Genomic DNA, 19,579 nt, shown 5'->3' with positions numbered 1-19,579 from the left:
TGGCTGGGGCTGCTGGAGGGGCAATGGAGGGTTGCAATACTCGCTGTACAGGGCTCTGTCTGGGTTTCTGCTGGGTTTTGTGGCTATGAGATGAGCTGGGTTACAGAGGAAGCCTGCAGATTGGAGTTCTGGCCAAGCCAGTCTATAAGTGGGCTACAACTCTTAGCAGAAGAGTGCACAAGATTATAGTCTCACATGTGAATTCTGCCCCCTGCACTTACTGTGTTTCTCTTGTTTACCTAGAGCTGGTAACAAATGAGTGGCTTTAGTACAAATGCAATAGTACAAGGAGGTTTTTGTTTTGTGTTTTTTGTTTTGTTTTGTGCTTTGTGTTTTTGTTTGTTTGTTTGATTGTTTGTTTAGGAGTTTTTTCTTCTTATCTTTTTCGAGTGACACTGACTCTATATTCTGGCTTAACATTTGGAAGTCCCTTTCCCCTGATCTTGCCGTTGTGCCAGCACAATTACTAATGATTTATAACTCACTCTTACTGGTTGCAGAGGAAAAGCTTCATTTCTTATTACTGTTAATGCCGTGTTTTGGTTTCATCGTGATCCATGTTGGCATTGCCTGAAATTTTGATTTGAGTTGCAAAAGTGGAAGTTGTCCAGCGTTATGGATCAGCTCAAATGAGTTTTGCTGTACAGCAGTGAGGTTTAATCAAGGAATTGTGAAATGGAATGTCTAATGCTAAGAGGCCTGTTACTCCCACTGGTTCTGCCATTGAGCCGCCAATGGCCACCATGCTATGTTAACTATTTTTAGTAGAAGTTGAATATGTTCCCATAAACAATTACTGTGCTGCATACACTGGCTGACTTGATTCCTGACACAACAAGAACTATCAATGTTGTCTTGAGTTAATGCAGTTTGGTTATTAATATTAGAAAATAATTTATTTACTTATTCTCATGCCCTGTAAGTTGCCTGGGTGACTTGTGTATTCATCAGTGGTCTCAAAAGAGACAGAACAATGAAAGAACCTCTATGGAGAAAGTGTGTGTATAATACACTGAGCGTGTACGTAAGCATATAAAGACATCCTATATGTGTATGTGTATGAGCATATAAATATATACATACATGCTTATATGTGAAGAAAGATTTGTACTAAAGCATGTAAGTGTGGGACCTAATAAATATGAATCTGTAAAGCAGATTGGTGTCCTGGAAATCCCAGAAAGGGTTGATGTTTCAATGTTGAACTCAAAGGCAAACTGAGGCAGACTTCCTTCTTCCTAAAAGGCTGTGTCTTTTCTCTAAAGACCTTCCAGTGACTGGATGAGGCCCACCCAACTGTGTGGGGGGGTGTCGTCCGCTTTACTCTGAGTCTGCCTCTTTAAATCTGAGTTCTAGTGGTAAGGGTTTCTTCCCAACCACCGCCCAGACGAGTGGTTGATCAAACAAATGGACACACCCACACTTAGCCCCCAAAATGCCGCAGGTTTCCTGGTCCTTCAAGGCTGTGACATTCTTGTCTCACTTTCATGGAAGACCACAGGCTCACTTCCAAAGAGATGCAAGACTAACACGTTCCCTCCAATTCTGTTGGGAAGATGTTCCAACATTCAACAGCTTTTCTTTTGTTCTCAAAATTGTCAATAGGGGTAAGATGGGGAAACTCTCCCTGTAACAATATTCCTTGACTTTTCTTCTTCACATGTACAAAATTTTTAAAATAAGGGTTTCTATTCAGAAAGTCTAGAATGGTCCCTGAAGTTTTGCATTTATAGCAAGAACTGAAATGCTGTTGTCTCAGGGATCACATTGTAAGTAGTGATGTCTGTAGGACCCCCAATGATATGCATTATACATATGATACTAAGTGATCAGGGGAGCAGGGGTTTGGTGGTACATACCTGTAATCTCAGCACTGAGCTAAGAAAAGGATCATGAATTTAAGTGCAGCTTGGGCTATGTAAGATTCTTTCTCAAAAAAAATAAATCCAACACTAGAAAAGATGAGGTAAGCTAAGTTCAATGACTTTTACACAAGAGTCTAGGCAATCTGTAGAGCTGTCAACCACGTAGATTCTAGCATTGTCTCCTTTTCCTATGAAAGAAGTTCTATGGGAATGCACCTAATTATTCCATAGCACTAATGCCACAGAAAAGTGAGTAAAATATCATACGCACAAAAAAAGGCTATAGACTGAAGATGGTGGATTCCTTAGCTCAGAGCAATCCATAGTGGGTGTTCAAAGGAGATACAAAACAGAAAGGATTTCTCTCCCATTGGCCCATCTTACTTTGGTACCTGTCAGCAGTGCCAAACCAATCCTTGCTCTTTTATTGTTTAATTCTGCCATGTACTTTCTGTATGTCCTCAAGGTCAGAGAAGGGACTCCAGTGTCCTTTGAGACACTCTATGACAAGAGTACCATGCTGGGCACCAATACATCTTATCTTTATGATAATGTTAATTAGCAGGATTTTAATCAGTCCAGCAAGGCCTAGCTAGTGCAGCTAAGAAACTTGAAACTGAAAGTTAAGGATATGTTTGTCCTGAACCAAAGCCTAGCACTGTGTTTGGAGACTCTGTTTCCCCATTTGTTACTGGGGTAGAACAGCTGTTGCTGCCTGTGTCCCTCCTGGCACTGTATGAGAAGCAGATGTGTCCAGAGGTCTCATGGTGTCTGTAGGAGGCTGAAAGCATTACAAGTTTGCATCCTATTTCAGAAATACTTCCTTTGGAAGCAGCGATTAGCTCCTTACTGGTGATTTTCAGGGTCATATGCTAAAGCTGCCATTTTATTCATTTGCTTTCCATTTGGGACTAGCATTCAGGAATCTGAAGAGGTGAAGGGGCTTGACTGGCTTGCCTTAGGGAGAATAAGAGCTTCCTGTTCTGTTTCCCCTAAGGACATTTCCTGAGACCCCACCCCCATGCCGGAGGTTTCTGATCCTGCATATTATCAGAAGCCTTATGAGCACACATACTGAACATAAATGTCTGGGAAATAAAACAGTAAAATGGGCGTGTTGTAATAAAGCAAATCATTGAAATCCAAATGAAGTTCATCTGAGGCAAAAAAATAGCTGCTAGTGCAGATGTGTCAGCTGGAGTGACAGGCGGTGGCTGGATTTCCAGCTGGGGCTGGGGACTGTCGGCCTGCAGACCAGGTAAAAAGCCTCCATGCTCACTCCCTGCCAAAGGATCCTGAGGGCTCTTTCTCAGCAGCTTTTGGCTAGAGAAGATTCACTAGTCAACAGGAGGCCTCTGCCTTGAGGCCTCCGCAAGGTGTCCAATAACTGCCTTTCCTGTCTTTATTCAGCTTGCTGATGATCAGGGCCTCGTCTTGATGACCACAGTGGCCATGCCTGTGTTTAGTAAGCAGAACGAAACTGTGAGTATGGCAATGCGCCTTCTGCCTGGTGCTAGGGGCATGGGTAGTTCTCAAATCTAAGCTCTAGAAAAAAAAATGGCTCCTTTGTTTCTCCTCAGGCTAATGTATGTGAGTTTATCCTTACTCTTTTACCCCACTGTGAGGACCAGTGAGTCCAGTGTAAATGAGAAGATGGGCAGAGTTGTTAGCATCTCTAGCCCCTCTCTAAGGCACTCATGTCTAGAAGAGGTACACTCCAACACAATTCTTGGTTATGGTGGCTGTACTTCTCCTCAGTTATCTTTAATTTCTTGGAGCAGAGATGCTGCAAAGTAGTATGGTGTACCCAATAGTTGTAGATCTTTAGAGTCTGAAATCAAGATGTTTGCAGAGCCATGGTCCCTCTAAAAGACCAAGGGAAGAATGCTTCCTTGTTATTATTGGCTGCTGGAGCCCAGTACCCTTGGTCCATGGCAGCATCATTCCACATTATATCATTTGTTTATGTCCTTCTCTCTACATCCCTATCTCTTCTTTCTAAGGAGACTAGTCACTATATTTAGGTATGTCTATGAATCTAAGATAATTCTTCTGGAGGCCTTTAGCTATGGTATCTGCAAAAAACAAAACAAAACAAAACAAAACAAAAACCCCACATTGGACTCTGAAGTTAAGTGAGTATGAATTTGCCAGAACACTATTTAAACCACCAACAAAACCATAAAGCACCAGATAGCAGTCATTTGTATGTTCTTCCTAATGGCCTTTCTGTCATTGGAACTTTCAACAAATCACAGTGGCCTCTTGCCCTGGGAATTCGGACCTCTAAAGCTTCTAAAAATTAAATATATATATAAAAAAAAAAACAACCAACCAAACAAATAACAAAAAAGTGCTTCTCTCTGACCACTAGGCCTCTTCTTTGTGGATATCAGATGGTGGTGTATGCCAGGCAAATAAAACTTGCCACTGGAATCTGGCTCATAGTCTGAGCCCTTAGGTATGAAGCTTCTGGGCTAGCACACACCATGTGTCAGCCTTCAGGTAGAAGCTGAGCACTAAAATATCTCCACACCAGTGTGCTGCTCTTAGGCCAGAGACTTCTTGACTAGCTCTAATTCAGGTGGAGAGTGGAATGAAAAGGAGGCCTGTGGAGATCTGAGTTAGCGGTCTCAGCAAAGGCATCAGACAGTAACCTGTTGTATTCTCCTTAATGTCTGTTTTCTACAGAGGTCAAAGGGCATTCTTCTGGGTGTGGTTGGCACAGATGTCCCAGTAAAAGAGCTTCTGAAGACCATCCCCAAGTACAAGGTAATACACTAGTTCACTGTGGCCCGTGCCAAAGGGGCAAGAAACCTTGATTTCATAGTCTGGCTCTATGCTCCACCAGCTTTGGTTTCTCCATATTGCCATCATAGAGTATTGCCTGCATGTGTATCACCTGCACTGTTCCTTGATGGGTTTATCTTAATTAATACGGATTGTTCCCTTACTTCCTTCTCTAACCTCAGTGTAAAGGCTTCATGTGGAAACCATGAATTTTGATGAGGTCCTTATATTTTCCTTTCATCGTTGACATTATTGGTTAGAATTTCAAGAGATCGTCTAGAGGATTCCCATGAAGAAAATGCTCATTTTCTGGTGGAGGGAAGAACAAATCAATAAATGGGGAGGGGCCAGTACACTCAAGGCTCAGTATAGTCACACAGAAGTGGCCAAAGGGTCCCTGAGTGGGAAAGGGCAGAGTACACTGAAAGTCTTGGTGGCTCACTGGCCATGGGGCTCCACCCACTGCCCAGGTCTTCATTGTTTCTTTCTCCCTCAGTCTCTAGTTAGACTAGCTGGCCCACCCAGCTTTGGGATGACTCTGGTTGGCAAATGCCCGCTCTGCTTTTATGAAGAGTGAGGCCAGACCAGGAATCTGTTGGTGTTCACTGCCAGGCTCCATGCTTGGCTTCCCTGTCTGGTTTGCTGAGGCTGGCTCAGGCATCAGCCCCACTGACCTTGTAAAACAAGAAAATAGTTAAGAGTTCTACTGTTGTCAGGAGAGGATAGTTACCTTCTTCCACCAAGACTCCCAGAACTTGGATTCTGTTTCCAGAGCCAGAGTGGAGCTTCACATAATCCACCCCCACATAATCAAGAAGTAAAAATGATAGGTCCTCAGAAAATGAAAGCCGAGCATGGGAAGAAGGCTTCATGGTTCTGAAGAGAGAGGACTTTTGTTGAAATCCCCAGACCTTGGCACCCGTAACCAGGAGCCTACTGTTTACGGAAGGCATCCTCTTGTAGTGTTTCAAATCAAGTTTAAGTTCTGGTTTCAGTGAGGATATGTAGAAATCCAAGTGCTAGGTCACTATTCAAAATGTACCAAATGAGTCAAGGAAGAATGGATTAAAAATGGAATGTCAACAATTAACTTCAGGGTCAGTTTCTCAAAATCTCTTCTTTGGGAAAATGGGCTAAGATGTGTTAATAATAGGTAGGCCCCATTTTACCCCAATTTTACAGCAAAACAAGACAAACCGAACAAAACAAAAAACTGGGGCACAAAAAGTTTAAACTTGCTACCATGTTTTATAGCTTGCAAGCAGGAAAGCCATGATTTTAGCCTCTAGGATCCCAATATCACTAGGAATGATGAAAGCAACTATGATGGTTATTAAAATGAAGTTAAAATAAAAACCATAAGAATAATGAAAAATGCAGTATGTTTATTGCTCTTACCATGTGATGGGTGTCATCCAAAGTCGTCTTTTCAACTGGCTTTTCAAATGGCTGCCTTTTCAACATCATTCACAGAGGAAGAAATCAACAGAACACTGTGCCATGATGAGAGACCAGGGAGGAGCAGTCGGGGGAAGGAACCAGCATCTCAGGGAATGTGTTCTGTATTTTCCCTGAGCCTAGTGGGGATCCTGGAGACAGAGGTGTGGTACACATTGACCTAAGGCATCTGTCCCTCCTCTATTCTCATAAGGAATTTTGCGAAAGGTGTGCATGTTGTCCAGGTAGAGCTAGAGACAGGAGGGAAGTAGGAACTCCAGCAAGCAGGATCTGGGTTGTACTGACCCTCCTGGTTAGTACTTTATAAGGATGTGTTAGCTCTTAGCTCTTGGGATTTTCCCAAGGATTGTTCTTTCTCCTCAAGCTTCATATATTTCGCCTCAAGCCATCAGACTTCCTATAATTTTTATTAAGAATTCCAGACACCCCAGCAATAATTTCCAGACACCATGGCCTCTGTTACCATAACGAGCCGTTTTATAATTGGGTTCACTTCATTAGCCTGAAGGCTCTCAGCTTGGAAGGGACATGCTCCTCTCCCAGGGACAGCGGGCTGCACAGCTTCTGGTCTCCAGGGGATCAGGAGAGCAAGCTGTGGATCCAGGGCCTGTTTGGCAGCTCCTTGTGCTGGAAGGTCCTGTGTCCAATCTGTTCCCTGTTACTCCACAGGACTGAACATGCAAATGGACAGGGAGACTGGCTGTGTTTCAAGTGAAATGAGAGTTAAGGATTTCGTCAGCATATTGATTTGTGGCCAAAAACCAAACATTGTCTATTGTCATTTTATGAAGTTCTGATTCTCAGAGAGATCCATCTACAGTCTGTCTCCCTGGAGCTGTATCAGATGAGCTCCAAGAGTCACCAACCAGCAGGCACAACATTCTAGAGCAGTTTCCTCAGAAGGGCCTCCTGGGAAGGAATTTAACCCCATAGCTTCTGAATGTCAGGAAAAGTTAGGCACAGGTTTGAGAAGGGCTGGCTGTGTATGCTGAAATGGATCAGTTTCTTGTTGGCTCATTTTCAGTGTTTACTTTGGTCCCATTTTTAAAGATCGTCTAGATAGTGTTTGAATAAAGTGATAAGTGCCTGAAACGCATTTGGATTTAACTGAGTGCCTGCTGAGATCCAATGTGGCACTAAACGCTGCAGAAGTCCAAGGTGACTGTGGCAGCTCCTTCCTACAAACATGTCCCTCTCCCAGGAGAGGTGCAGCCTTGGATCCTTCTAGTGCAAGCCAGAGGAAGGAAGTAGGCATGAGAAGCAAGAAGGTACAGGTAGAATATTTATGCTTTGCATAAAGGTAGAAATGAAACTATTCTCATGGTTTATAAAAATGGAGTGGAAATGAGGGAAGCAAGAACAGTCAGGAAATGTCTGAGGCTGGAAGAACTCAGGTGAAGGGGATCGTTGAAGCTGGTACCCAAGGAAAGGCCTGTGTAGGAAAGGGAACTGCAGGGGATTGCTGGTTCCAGGTATAAGGGCCAGCAGGTAAAAGAGGTAGTGTGGATACTTAGGTAGGGACCAGCCCCAGACAGATTGGTGGTGCCTGTCTCACACGCAAAAGGGGTTTTCTATAAGTCTCACACAGAAAGCATGGTCAGAATTGCCTTTGACTTTGGTCTGTCTTTGGGGCCTAGAGATTGGCTAGAACCGGTTTTGGAAACTGAAGCAATATCATGATGACAACATGAGGAGAAAGGCTTTCATCTGAGGAATGTCGTCGAGAAAACATAACAAAATGTTATGAGGTTTGGAGGATCATGGGTAAAGGAACCAGTCTAAGGAGATGCTTTGCTTTCTAGCTGGCGGTCTGGGAAATGCTAGTGCCACTCACCCAGAGGAGTCAAGAACAGAATGAGCTTAGAGAAACACTGTTCTGTCAGGAGGGAGACCAAGAACTAACAGCTGCTGGGTGCATTGACTGCCTCTGAATAGGAGAGCCCAGAGAAGCAGAGCCCTTGGAATAACAACAGAAATGGCTGCTGAAGCTCATAGAGGGAAAGTAGAGTTAAGTCAGAATAGAAACTACTGGAAACAGGGTCTGAAGGAGAGCCAGGGCCTGAGGAATGACAAAGCAGAAAACAGAAGAAATATGGTGGGTTCTGGAAACTAAAGAAGTAGTGAGGAAGAAGTATCTGTCAGTTCATAAAACTGGGAGACCCAAAATGAAAATCTCATAGCCTCCAGCTGTCAGGAGGCCACCAGCAAGTATGGAGAACAGTTGTGGTGTCTTTGAATGGGCGTGAGAGGGTAGAGTCTGAGTCTAGTGGGATGAGGCATGAGCAGGCAATCAGCAGCAGAGACAGCAGGTGGTCAGTTAGAGGATGCTGGTATGGAAAGGCCAGGTGCCTTGCATATCAAGGGAGGAAGTAAAAAGGAGGGCTCAGCTTGTAAAACCCTTGCCAATTTTTATTTCATTTTTTTCTTTCTCTTTTCTTCTCATATTGCTTCTTTCCCTGTGTTCCCTCCCTGCTTCACATCCCATCTCCCTCTCTGGTTATTTTTAAGCATAAACTCTGACTTTTGCCCTCACAGCTCTTATATTCTGGTGGAGGGAGGCAAAAATTTAATAATTGATGTCCTGACTATCAATAATATCCTCATGGGTGACAGTTATCACTTATAAAGTGTTATGCAAGGCAAGAGCAGAGCATCCAGATCTACCTTCTCTTGAGACCCACAAGCAGAGTGAGAGGCACAGCCAGCTATGTTGGAAGAGACTGACTACATTAGCTGACTATAAAATACCATTTGTTTGGTCTGATGCTGAGTTTGAATTTCTAGTCAAACCCCACTCTTGCCTTTAATGGAAGAAGTCAGGCTCCCAGAGTCCTTCCTGACCCTTCCAGCCCGTATTAAACCAAGACTTAATAACGATAATTAATGCAGTGTTGACTGTCTGACATTCTTCCAGGAGACAAGATGAAAGAGACGATATACATCTCAAAGGATAGGAAATCTCGGGTTTATCTTTCCAGGCATAATGAAATATACTTTTATCATTAGAGTCAAGTAGAATGTTATTAAGACTTGCTGTGCAAGGTAAGTCCGGGAGAAACGTCTGTTGCCCTTGACGACCGCAAGCATATTTGCTTTGTGTAATGCAACGGAAACTTTTAATTGCTGGTGTTAAATTCTCTGAAGTTCATTTCATATCACCTTGACGTTAAGCTAACAAGCAGACAGGGTCACTCCTGGTTTGTAAACTCTGTTGTCTGGATCATTTAATAGTATCATATTCAAGACTGTGAGTGGCAGGGAATTTAAAGGAGAAATAAGTAAGGGCTCAGAACTGTGAAATGATCCCTTAGACAAAAAGAGAGAAAAAAATTGTCTCCCCTCTTCCTTTTCACTGCTCTGGCAAAAGTGGGTTACAATTTCTTTCTTTAGAGAGAGATCAGTATGGGTGTTACGCCAGAGGCCATTTTAATACACGAATGATTTGTAGGTAAATTTATTGTAGCCAATGGGTGCAGTCAAGTGTGTAATAGAAATATTGTCAAAAAGCTGGGATTATTATTTAAATAAGTGCAGTGTTAAATTTGATTACATACTTTTTAAAGCTAATAAAACATTTCATTGCTCTCCAACTCTTTCCCATAGTCCCATGTAGTCAGAAAACATAAATTAAGTGAGAAGCTCTGCATAGAAATTTACCCAGGCTTTGTATGAATAGGAGCATGCTTGGAAAAGCTTGGGAGCTACATAAAAGTGATAGGATATAAAGGGATTGGATGGCTCCTGCACTGGGCTGTAGGGGACACTTTTACACTTTGAGGATTATGGAGGGAGCAGAACAGGAGAGTGGAGCTAAAAATGGCATCTGTGAACATGGGACAATGGGAAGCCGGGAGCGAGGCAGTGTGGGGTACCCCTCCTTTCCCCTAGCTAGATAAGGGAGCAAACAACCCAGCCACGAGAGTTCTGTTTGCTCGGACAGGCTCCCCTCTCTAGAAATATCCATGACTTCGTTGGTTTTTCTAAAATAGTAATTGTTTTGTTTTAAATAAATAAAAATAAAGCCATAGGGTACGAGTGTGGGGATATGACATTTCAAATTGTGCTGTTTGCCAAGCTTATCTATGACAGGCTCCGCATTTCCACCAAATGTCAAGGATCAGTGCCTTGAATTCATTTTAATGAAATATTGTGCTGATAAGGGTTATGAATGCCAAGTTTAAGCTGTAAATTACTTGGGTCAGGCTGCTTTGTGCTTTGTGATACGCCCGGGAGTCAGTTAATGAAGGTTTTTTTTTTTTGCTTTCCCCTTGCAGTTAGGAATTCATGGTTACGCCTTCGCCATCACGAATAATGGATACATCCTGACGCACCCGGAGCTCAGGCCACTGGTAAGAGAGGCATCATTCCTGCATTTCTTCATCTCTGCAGTGATCGTACTCTGTAGCAGTTTTCACTTGAAACCCATTTGGCTTATAGTATCAAAAAAAAAAAAGAGGCTATTTGTATAACTTCAAACTAGTATTTTGACTCACTGTGCATCAGTGTTTTAAAAAAAAAAACTCAGTTTCTATCATGATTTTATGTGTAAAGCCATATGTATCTGAATGCATTTATTTATATTCATAGATGTCCATCAGAATTTGATTTTTTTCTTTAATTCCATACAATTTGAAATTCATTATAATGAATACTCATAATCTAGCCCCTAGACCGACTTACTGGAAATAGAACAAATCAGATACAAGATCTTTGAAAATTCACTTCATTAAGATTTATCTCCCAATTACATTGCTGAAGTGTAGTGTTCATAGAAGCTATTCAACACCTTTCTAGATAAATGGAAACACCTAAGATTTTTCTCTATTTTCTGCACCTGAGTGCAGAAAACACTGCTTTTTTTTTTTTTTTTTGTCCAAAAGTGGTCTGAGGCCAGTCTCAGATAGTCTATGGTCTGTCTCATGAAGCTAGAGCCTCATGAAGAAGTTGCCTAGGGCACTCGTCCAGAAAACAGTGAGAACTGTCTCCTAAAGGACAGATGGGCTCTTCAGAAGAAGCCATGTCTGAGCATCACAGGTTCAAGTCCAGTCCAAGGAAACTTAGTACAAAGATAATGTGTGCAAAGGGCTGACTGTGTAACGTATGGTGGAGCACTTGCCTTGAGTGTCTTAGATCCACCATGATGCAAAAGGAAGGAGAAAAGTAGGGGGAGGAAGAGAGAATCTAACCCACTGGCAGGGTCTCCTGTGGAGGTGTTGAGAGGGTGGGTGAAATTGTCTGCCATCCTGGGCTATTTAGAATGTGCTGCAAGAATGATGTCCCCATAGATTTATGTGCCTTCAGCTCATTGTAAAGAAGATATGGGTAGTAAGAGGAATGGGGCTTTCTAAGTTGAGATTGTGTAGGTCATTCTTCTGGCAACACACACACACACACACACACACACACACACACACACACACAGAGAGAGAGAGAGAGAGAGAGAGAGAGAGAGAGAGAGAGAGAGAGAGAGAGAGAGAGAGAGATAAATGCACAGTACTGCCCATAGCAGAAGTCTCAGTCCCTTTTATTAGAATTAGGACATAGCAGCAGAGAACTCTGCAAATGCTTGTTAGCTGAGAGCTGTGGGGACCCATTCTCTTCTCACTTGCATCATTGTTTAGAAACTGTCCATGTGAGAGCCCCATCATCAGCATCCAACTTTGCTCTAATCGCCCTGGTATTAATGGAGTCATGACCACATCACACAAATCCCATATGCTCACTTTCAGATGGAACTGATGGTGATGTTTGATGGCAGCCCTTACACACACACACACACAGGAGCGAGAGAGAGAGAGAGAGAGAGAGAGAGAGAGTCAGTTGTGTGTGTGTGTGTCTGTAAAGGACTGAATTAACTGGTCAACTGATTTCAATTATAACTCTGAGCTTTTGGAATGTCTGATTGAAAAAGCCACAGATATTTTAAAAATATCTAAGTCTAAAGATATATTTGGCTCTAAAAAGCTTAGCTTATTACCCACCCCAAGCTGTCAAGTCAGGTTGTTGACTGGGCAGAGTTTGGTGTGCCTAAGCATGGGTTCCTGGTACTTATATGTTCCAATGTAGAGCAGATAAGAGGCAGGGGCATGATCAAATGTGATCTCTTCCACCAGGGAATGAATTAACTTCCAATTTACCAGCTTTTGAAGGAAATGGAACCAGATCACACAGGTCAACATGGTGGCTTCCTTGTCAGCAGTGGGAATAGCTGTCCTCTATAAGACTATCCCATGTGTGCCCTTAGCCATTTATATCTCTAAGTTATGTAGCAAATAGCCTGTTGTTAGATCTGTGTCTACTGGGAAAGCATCTGGAAGGCTGGAAGAGCAGGCCATTCTGAACAGCACTGTGTGACTCTGGCCATGTGAATGCTCACACATACAAGTGATTGCGATTCCTATTGATGTTCAGATGCTGGGATGAGTGGATTTCTCAGAAGTGCTGGCCAGGGTCAGATTTCCATATGGGAAATAGTCTAAGAGAATGCTCTGCAGCTCTCTTGTCAAAATACAAACCAGATGCATCTTTTGCAACTGACTCAGGACAAGGCCTGGCCAGACCAATGGACCATCTGCCCCATTCATCGGTCGCTGACTCTGAGGCCATCAGATGTTTATGAGAGTATCTTAGGCATGTTTCCATTGGAGATGACATGAATCAGCCTATCTCTATCTGACCCCTGAGTATAGGATGACTCTGTATGAGTTCTTTTTTTTTTTCTCATTCTCCAAGTGAAGGAGTCACTAAGTGGAAGGAAATCTATCTCACACAGGAAGTCCTTCCTCATCCCAGCTGTCTGAGTGTGTCACATGGCCTTTCTGAGAGCCACCTTCCCCTGATAACACTGCTTTAATCATAGCATGCGCATTATGGCTTAGTCATCATGGCAAAGGGGTGAATGTCAAGTCAGAGGTCCTGCCGTGCTGCAGTTTCCAGGATGCCATGGGGTGATGGGGGTTATCTCAGCATCCCATCTGCCCTGGCTCTGTTGATCTGCAGCAACCTGGGTTGGCCACTTTAAAGACTAGGGAGAATAGTGTCAGATGATTCCCACATGTCTAGAACACATTTTGATTTTTCAGAAGGTTATCCTGGTAAGTCAGCATTGGCAATGGCCCATGTGCATACTGGGTACACACATAGCCTTTGTTTATTGGTTGGTTTTTGAGGTTATTTTCTTTTTGTTGAACAATAATTTTGGCCCACTGTAATTCACGGTATAGACAACTGTGCTATACAGCTCCATGTATGCCCTCTCTCTCTCTCTCTCTCTCTCTCTCTCTCTCTCTCTTTCTCTGTGTGTGTGTATGTATGTGTGTGTGTTGGGGGGATTCTTTTGTTTGTTTCTCAATTTACATTGAGAATAAGACTAAAAGCCACACAGTGAAGTGTCTGTGAGTATTCTGGTTCCAGGTGTCCTGGTTGCTTTCTTCATTCTCTCTGTTTTCTATCTCCTTCCTGCCAGCCCACCTAGCATGTCATCATCAGTCATGTCAGAATATGAATGAAAGGGCCCTTCAACCCTACTATTTTCAGTGTCACTTTTGGAGGCTGTAAGAAGATCCTATGCATGTGCTAGCACTCTCGTGGCTGTCATGCGGAGATCTGCCCTGGCTGGGCTTTGCATTGCAGCAAGCATCAGACAGCTGTTAGCAGCTTCCTTGACCGGCTCAGGCGAGGAATCTTCACCCAAGCCCCACTTGTATCCTCTCAAGCCCAGACTTATAATGAAGTCATTATAAATGGACCTTCCCCGCTGTTCTGGCCAAGGCTGCCAGATTAGCATGGTGAATGTGAGCATGGGTTGTGGCCAGCCTGGGGAGGGTGGGAAGCGCTCTCTTCACACAACCCATGTTTCCTTCTGTCTGCCACTGAGGTTGTTCCTGCCCTTGCAGCCAGACGAAAGAAGTGGCTTCCTCTAAAGCACAGGACCAATATTTTTCTAATTTGTCCAATAAAAATCTTTCCCCCAAACTTCATGTTTGGCTTGGTTTTATCCAGTATTTTCTTTCATCTTGTATGATTTGGGTGTGAATCATGAAATGTCTCCAAAACCAGGAGTCCTACCCAGGCTTACTCAGAAGTCACGGTTCCTCTTGATAACCAGGTTTGCCCCTGCCCTGCTCTAGTGTCCTCCCACCTCCTTGCCACCAATTTGCCATTTCCTGATGGCTTCATTGATGTCAAAATGAAAGGTTCTTGCCAGGTTCTGGATGAGGCTTGTCCTGTACTGCATAGAGGGCTGAAGTGGCTAACTGTCTTCCAGTAGACCAGAAGGCCTTCTGTGACAGAGCCAGCTCCTGTTCCTGGTGTGGGAGGTGGAAACCCAGCACAACAATTTGGAATAAACTCAGATCCTGAGAAAAGTCTCCTGTGGAGTGTGGGCCTATGTAATTCCTTGTGGCCTTCACCATTCTTATAGGCAGGATAAAAATATTTCTCTGTGCTTCCTAGATTTCATTTTCACAGTCTTTTGGTTTTCCTTGTCTCTAAGGATATTTCTTAGAATGTTGAGCCCTGAATATACATCTTTTTCTTTTAAGGGATGAAGAAAGAACCAGCATGCAATGGACTGTCTTTAACATGACCTTTAGCTTAGTTAGGGTTTTGGTGAATGTGAGCATGGGTTGTATTATAGAAGATAAGAACATTTAAATTACCCCCTCCACACTCCCCGAAGGAAGCCTGAAATGTGGATCTGGTAAAATCCTCAAGGAAACACAAAACAGGTCCCTTGGTACAGCTGTGGCAATGACAGGATTCCCTAGGGAACCTTAGGCCCACAAAATCTGGGACTCATTTCCACAAAGCTCATGCTAAAATCAGCCCAAAACTGTCTGTTCTGTGTCTGGAGGCCCAGGAGGTGGAGGAAGATGCTGGAGGGATTATATTATATATCCTGTGCCTTACCTCTTTCCCCTGCTTCTTTTTAATTTGTTTTAAAATACATTCTCATAGACATTAGACTGGCTTTGAACATCTGATCCTTCTTCCACCTCCCCTGTACTGGGACTCTGGGTCGATGTTATCATACCTGGTTAATGTGGTGCTGGGAGGAAACCCAGAGCCTTTCCCATGGTAAGCAAGCTCTCTATCAACTGAACCACACTTCTAGCCTCAGGTTCTATTTAGGATGCAAATATATTGATCAGTCCCATGGACCATTGCTGAAGAGATGGGAGATAGACTACTGTGGTTGGGTAATTTATCATCTCTTCCTTGTCATTGGGGATCTGCTGCACACTAGGCTTGTGTAAGATTACTGGACTGTACTCTGCTTCAGGGAAGGGAAGATTTGATGAGAAGGGATTGGATGTAAATATAAAGAACTAAGGACATTGGGTCCATCTGCTAGTGTGGCTGTTACTTAGTAGGTCTTCCAGCTATGTGCTGGTTCTTCCTATGGGAAGGACACCTTTCTGGGTCCTTTTCACAGGTCATAACATTCAAGTGACAGATAAAATGATGAGCCTCAGTGATAAGCACCTTAAAAGAGTCTAGGGGATGTGGAAGGTCGAGAGGGAGGAGGATGGGCAAGGTGTATTTCTAGACATTATCCCGGGCAACTTTGCCTAGTGGAGAGATAACCTGGAGCGCTCTGTGAATAAGGAAAGCATTACCATTGAAAGCCACAGCACTGAGGGATGCTGTGACTTTCTTACAAAGGTCAAAAGTGCCTGAACCAGGAGCCTTGGGCCAGATGGGTTATGTTCATTATGCTCTCTTGGCTCCTCCGAAGTGGACAGCAGAGTGACTAGAGAGTAGATATAGCTGGCTTCCAGGGCAGTTGTGATGCAGCTATAGTCAGAATCTGTCCAGCAAGAACTCACTGCGAGCCACAAGATGAGCCTCCTGTGTTGTTTAAAGCTTTCCAGCAGCCACATCTAAAGAGCAAAGGACCCTGGTGAAATTAAGCTTAAGGATAATATTTTAGCTTGTCTTCAAATCACTGGTGCTTTAACATATAATCAATATAAAAATAACTAATACAACATTGTATATTCTTTCTCTAGTAGTCTATGAAATTGGATAGAGACTTGACACTTAGAACATGTCTCACTTAGGACGAATATGTCGACCTCTCAAGAGCCGCAGCTAGCTGTGACAGCTGCAGAGATTATGGGCTTGTTGGAAGTTTCTAGAGAACACATGTGAGAAAATGAATAGTAATGATAACAGTGGTCAGTCGTGCCTATCCACCCCCTCTTAGTTTGAGTTTGTCTGGCCTCTGAGGAGGAAGTGAGATGGCTAGAATTCACAAGAAGCTGGCTGGGAGCCGGAGCAGATGGACTCTCCTTTGGCCAGGAAGCACAGACTGTGTCAGCCATGTGGGTTTACTACTAAACCATGTGGACCTTCTAAACCAAATTGTGTTGCAGTGACCAGTGCGTGGAAGACATTATCCACAGTGGGAGAAGCTGAGGTTTTGGGTTATCCAGTTGGGCTATTTGGAGGCAAAAGTTATTTATTCTCTTCTGGAAAAGTCAGGCTAACTCTCAAACAAGGCCAAATTCTACAGACAACAGTGCCATCTCCCTTAACTCTATAGTCCTCCACCCTCCCACAGTGCAAATACAGCCTGCTCTAGCCACTGCTGCTCTGCAGCCAGAGTCCTCACATTCCATCCCTATGTCACCCTTGACCACCTTGTCCTATGTCATCACAGTGCTTCTTTGTCTTATCAATGTGCATACAGTTCATTCTTCTAAGTTCTGTTTGCTCTTGTACATTAGCTATCGATGGGCCCCTGTAAGAGGTTTTTACATACATGAAGCAAGAGGCAGACATGCTAATAAATGTGTCATTTGGTCCTGTCCTGTAGAAATGAGTGGATGCTCTCATGGTATGAGTGAATGTATGGTATACTAATTAGAGGGTATTTCCAGTAGCTGGTGAATCAGAAGTTAGGTGGAGGTGATGTTAGAGTTCGTTTCTCGGTCCAGCAACTTTCTGAAGGTCTTCTAAGGGGTCATGAGGACAGATGCCATTTAAGTGGTGTAGTGTTTAAGCAGAACCTTATAGAGTTTGGCTTCTCCCCAGCTTTTGCCTCTGCCTAAAAAAAAAAAAAAAAACCAAGTCTCTCCCTTCCAGCTGTTTTGCCAAGAATCTGATCTCATGTATATGTGTGTGATTAGCTCTTCCTTCAACCCTCAGCTCAGTGGCCACTTTGGAGAAGCCCTGTACTTTGTCTAAACTCCCAAACATGTACTTGTCTCCATTGGTTTGAGTCACTTATTGCTAGGATGCGTCTATGAGTTTAGCTTCTCTGCCGCCCTTTGCTGGACCTTACTACCACAGAGTCAGAGAAAGGATGCAGATGATGGTCATCTGGGTGCTATGTTCCTATAGCAAATGAGAAATGTGGGTGCCACATGTGCTTCCTTTACACATTCATTCCTCATTATGTTGGTGCATGTGTGAGTTGTCAAGCCCTGCCCTGGTCAGTCATCCTTCTGCCCCCTGACCTTCTGTTTGCTGACATCCCACAGATGCTGCTGCCATCAAACGTGGCACTGGCAAAAAAGTCTTGGGCACTTAGAAGGCTGTTTCTGCTTAGGAAATGCTCATCACACCATAACAGCCCTCGCCAACAGCAACAGCATGAATGACCAAGAAGACCCTATGGGTGTACAGATAAAGCTCTGCCTTTCTCAAGGCTGGCTGCCCTGAAAATTGAAAGGGCTTCCCTGACAAAGCCCGCTGACCTGGGGAACTTGGGGATAGCTTCTCTCTGGTCTTAGGAGGATATATTCTGCTGGCAAGGTCTATTGGGGAGTATGTGGTAGAGCAGGGCATTATAAACCTTGAAACAAGTGTTACAGTCTCTTTTCAGCCCTCCTTGGCCTCTGCTCTCCAGGGGCTGATGAACTGAAGGAGACTGCCCAGTAGGTGGCGCACAGGAATCACTATGTGCTGATCCCCAAGCAAATGGTGTCTTGTTGGCCAGGGTACAGCCTCAGAGCAGGGATGAGGAGTGACCATACTTAGGTCCTGTTAAATTCGCTCTGGTTTATGAGAAAAAAAAAATTAAAGGATGCCTAGAAATTATATTTGCTCAAAGATTATGTTCCATGAGGGGGAAAAAAATGATTGTCAACCCACCACAAAGAGTGCTGCCTCATTTTGAATTATATTATTTGGCAATGGGACACAAGAGTCTTGCATCTGTACGTGTGCTTCGTGCTGAAATACATGGGCACTTTGGGAATTTCCTAGCCTGGGTACTTGTGTGAGACTCTCCAGCTTAGCTTCTGATCTAAGGAATAAAGGACTTTACTGGGAGAACCTGCATTTTACAAGGTTGTTGAATGATGTTTAAATTTCAATTTCCAACACTCAGGCCCACAGCTTCTGGATCCTGGGACTAAGTGGGCACTTGGATACTTAGGTAGTAGATGAACTATGGGAGTTAATTCCATGTTTTGAATAGGTAATGTGCTTTAATATTACTCTTGGATGCTAGAAGTAGCAAGCAAATGGAACCAGTAACAACCGTGCACCCACTACCCAAGATGTGAGAAGCCTTCTAATGATGAGCACCCCACCCAAACTGACTCAGTAAGTTCCAAGTAGCATCCTGCCTGTTAGCATGTATCAGGGAGGCCACCTGAGTATGAAGATCTACCACATATTTTAAAGAGACGTTAAATATTTGCAGAGGAAAGAAGTTTGATCCTTGGACTAAGAAACATGTCTGTCAGAAGGCACATTTAGGGCAGTCTTCACAGAAGTCCGACATGACGATGGATCTGGTTTGTCATCATCTCATCCCTTCTATTCTGAAGCTGTGCGCGTTTCCCTTCCCTTTGTCCCATGTTTTCCTTATGTGCCCCGATGCTGATCTGCTGGATCCTAGAGACTGTTCTTCATCCTAGCATAGGTGCGATTGGGACCAGACTGGCTGTGCCCAAGCTAAAACCACAGACTCTTGTCTTTCTCTGTGGCTTTCAGTCCCCTGTAGCTGCGACCCACCCATCTTTCCTGCGTAATGGGAGCCAAGGTCTCCAGACATCTCAGCTTCAGGGAACCACATGGCTGCTGTAGGTTCTGACATCCTACCCAACAGCTTTACAGGGTCCGATGCTTTGGCAGCTCACTTACTCTGCCCTTGCTGCCTGCTGGGGCCACAAGACATAAAAAAGTAGGACCAGACAGGTTATTTCTCTTAAAGTATTACACTTACAGGAAAGAAAGCAAAAGAAAAATAGAAGAGAGGAGAAGAAAGGACAGAAGGAATGGAGGGATGGAGAGAAGGAGGGAGAAAGGAAGAAAAGAAAGACCATTTACCCATTTTTTAAAAATATTCATTTGCTGTTTATTTATGTCTTTATGTCTCATCACAGTAGCAGTAGAAAATATATTTCCTCATTTTCTTCCAATGAGTTTCCCCTTTGGGTAAACATTTAAGAATTGGCATCTGGGCCGGGCGGTGGTGGCGCACGCCTTTAATCCCAGCACTTGGGAGG

The 19,579-nt window shown here is 43.7% G+C and overlaps 1 protein-coding gene across 2 annotated transcripts in view; it reads left to right on the top strand.

Annotated features, from left to right (window-relative positions):
- Positions 1 to 19,579, top strand: part of Cacna2d3 (calcium voltage-gated channel auxiliary subunit alpha2delta 3) — an 816,591-nt gene that overhangs the window by 609,822 nt on the left and 187,190 nt on the right. For both annotated transcript variants that reach the window (XM_031361417.1, XM_031361418.1), the window contains 3 exons: positions 3,276 to 3,347; positions 4,557 to 4,637; positions 10,388 to 10,462. In XM_031361417.1, coding sequence (XP_031217277.1) covers positions 3,276 to 3,347; positions 4,557 to 4,637; positions 10,388 to 10,462 — 228 coding nt within the window. The remainder of the gene's footprint in view (positions 1 to 3,275; positions 3,348 to 4,556; positions 4,638 to 10,387; positions 10,463 to 19,579) is intronic.

Source organism: Mastomys coucha, unplaced genomic scaffold, assembly GCF_008632895.1.
Source record: "Mastomys coucha isolate ucsf_1 unplaced genomic scaffold, UCSF_Mcou_1 pScaffold9, whole genome shotgun sequence".
NCBI classification, from domain to species: Eukaryota; Metazoa; Chordata; class Mammalia; order Rodentia; family Muridae; genus Mastomys; species Mastomys coucha.
Note: the sequence above shows the minus strand (reverse complement) of the source record. Positions and strands in the feature narration are given on the sequence as shown.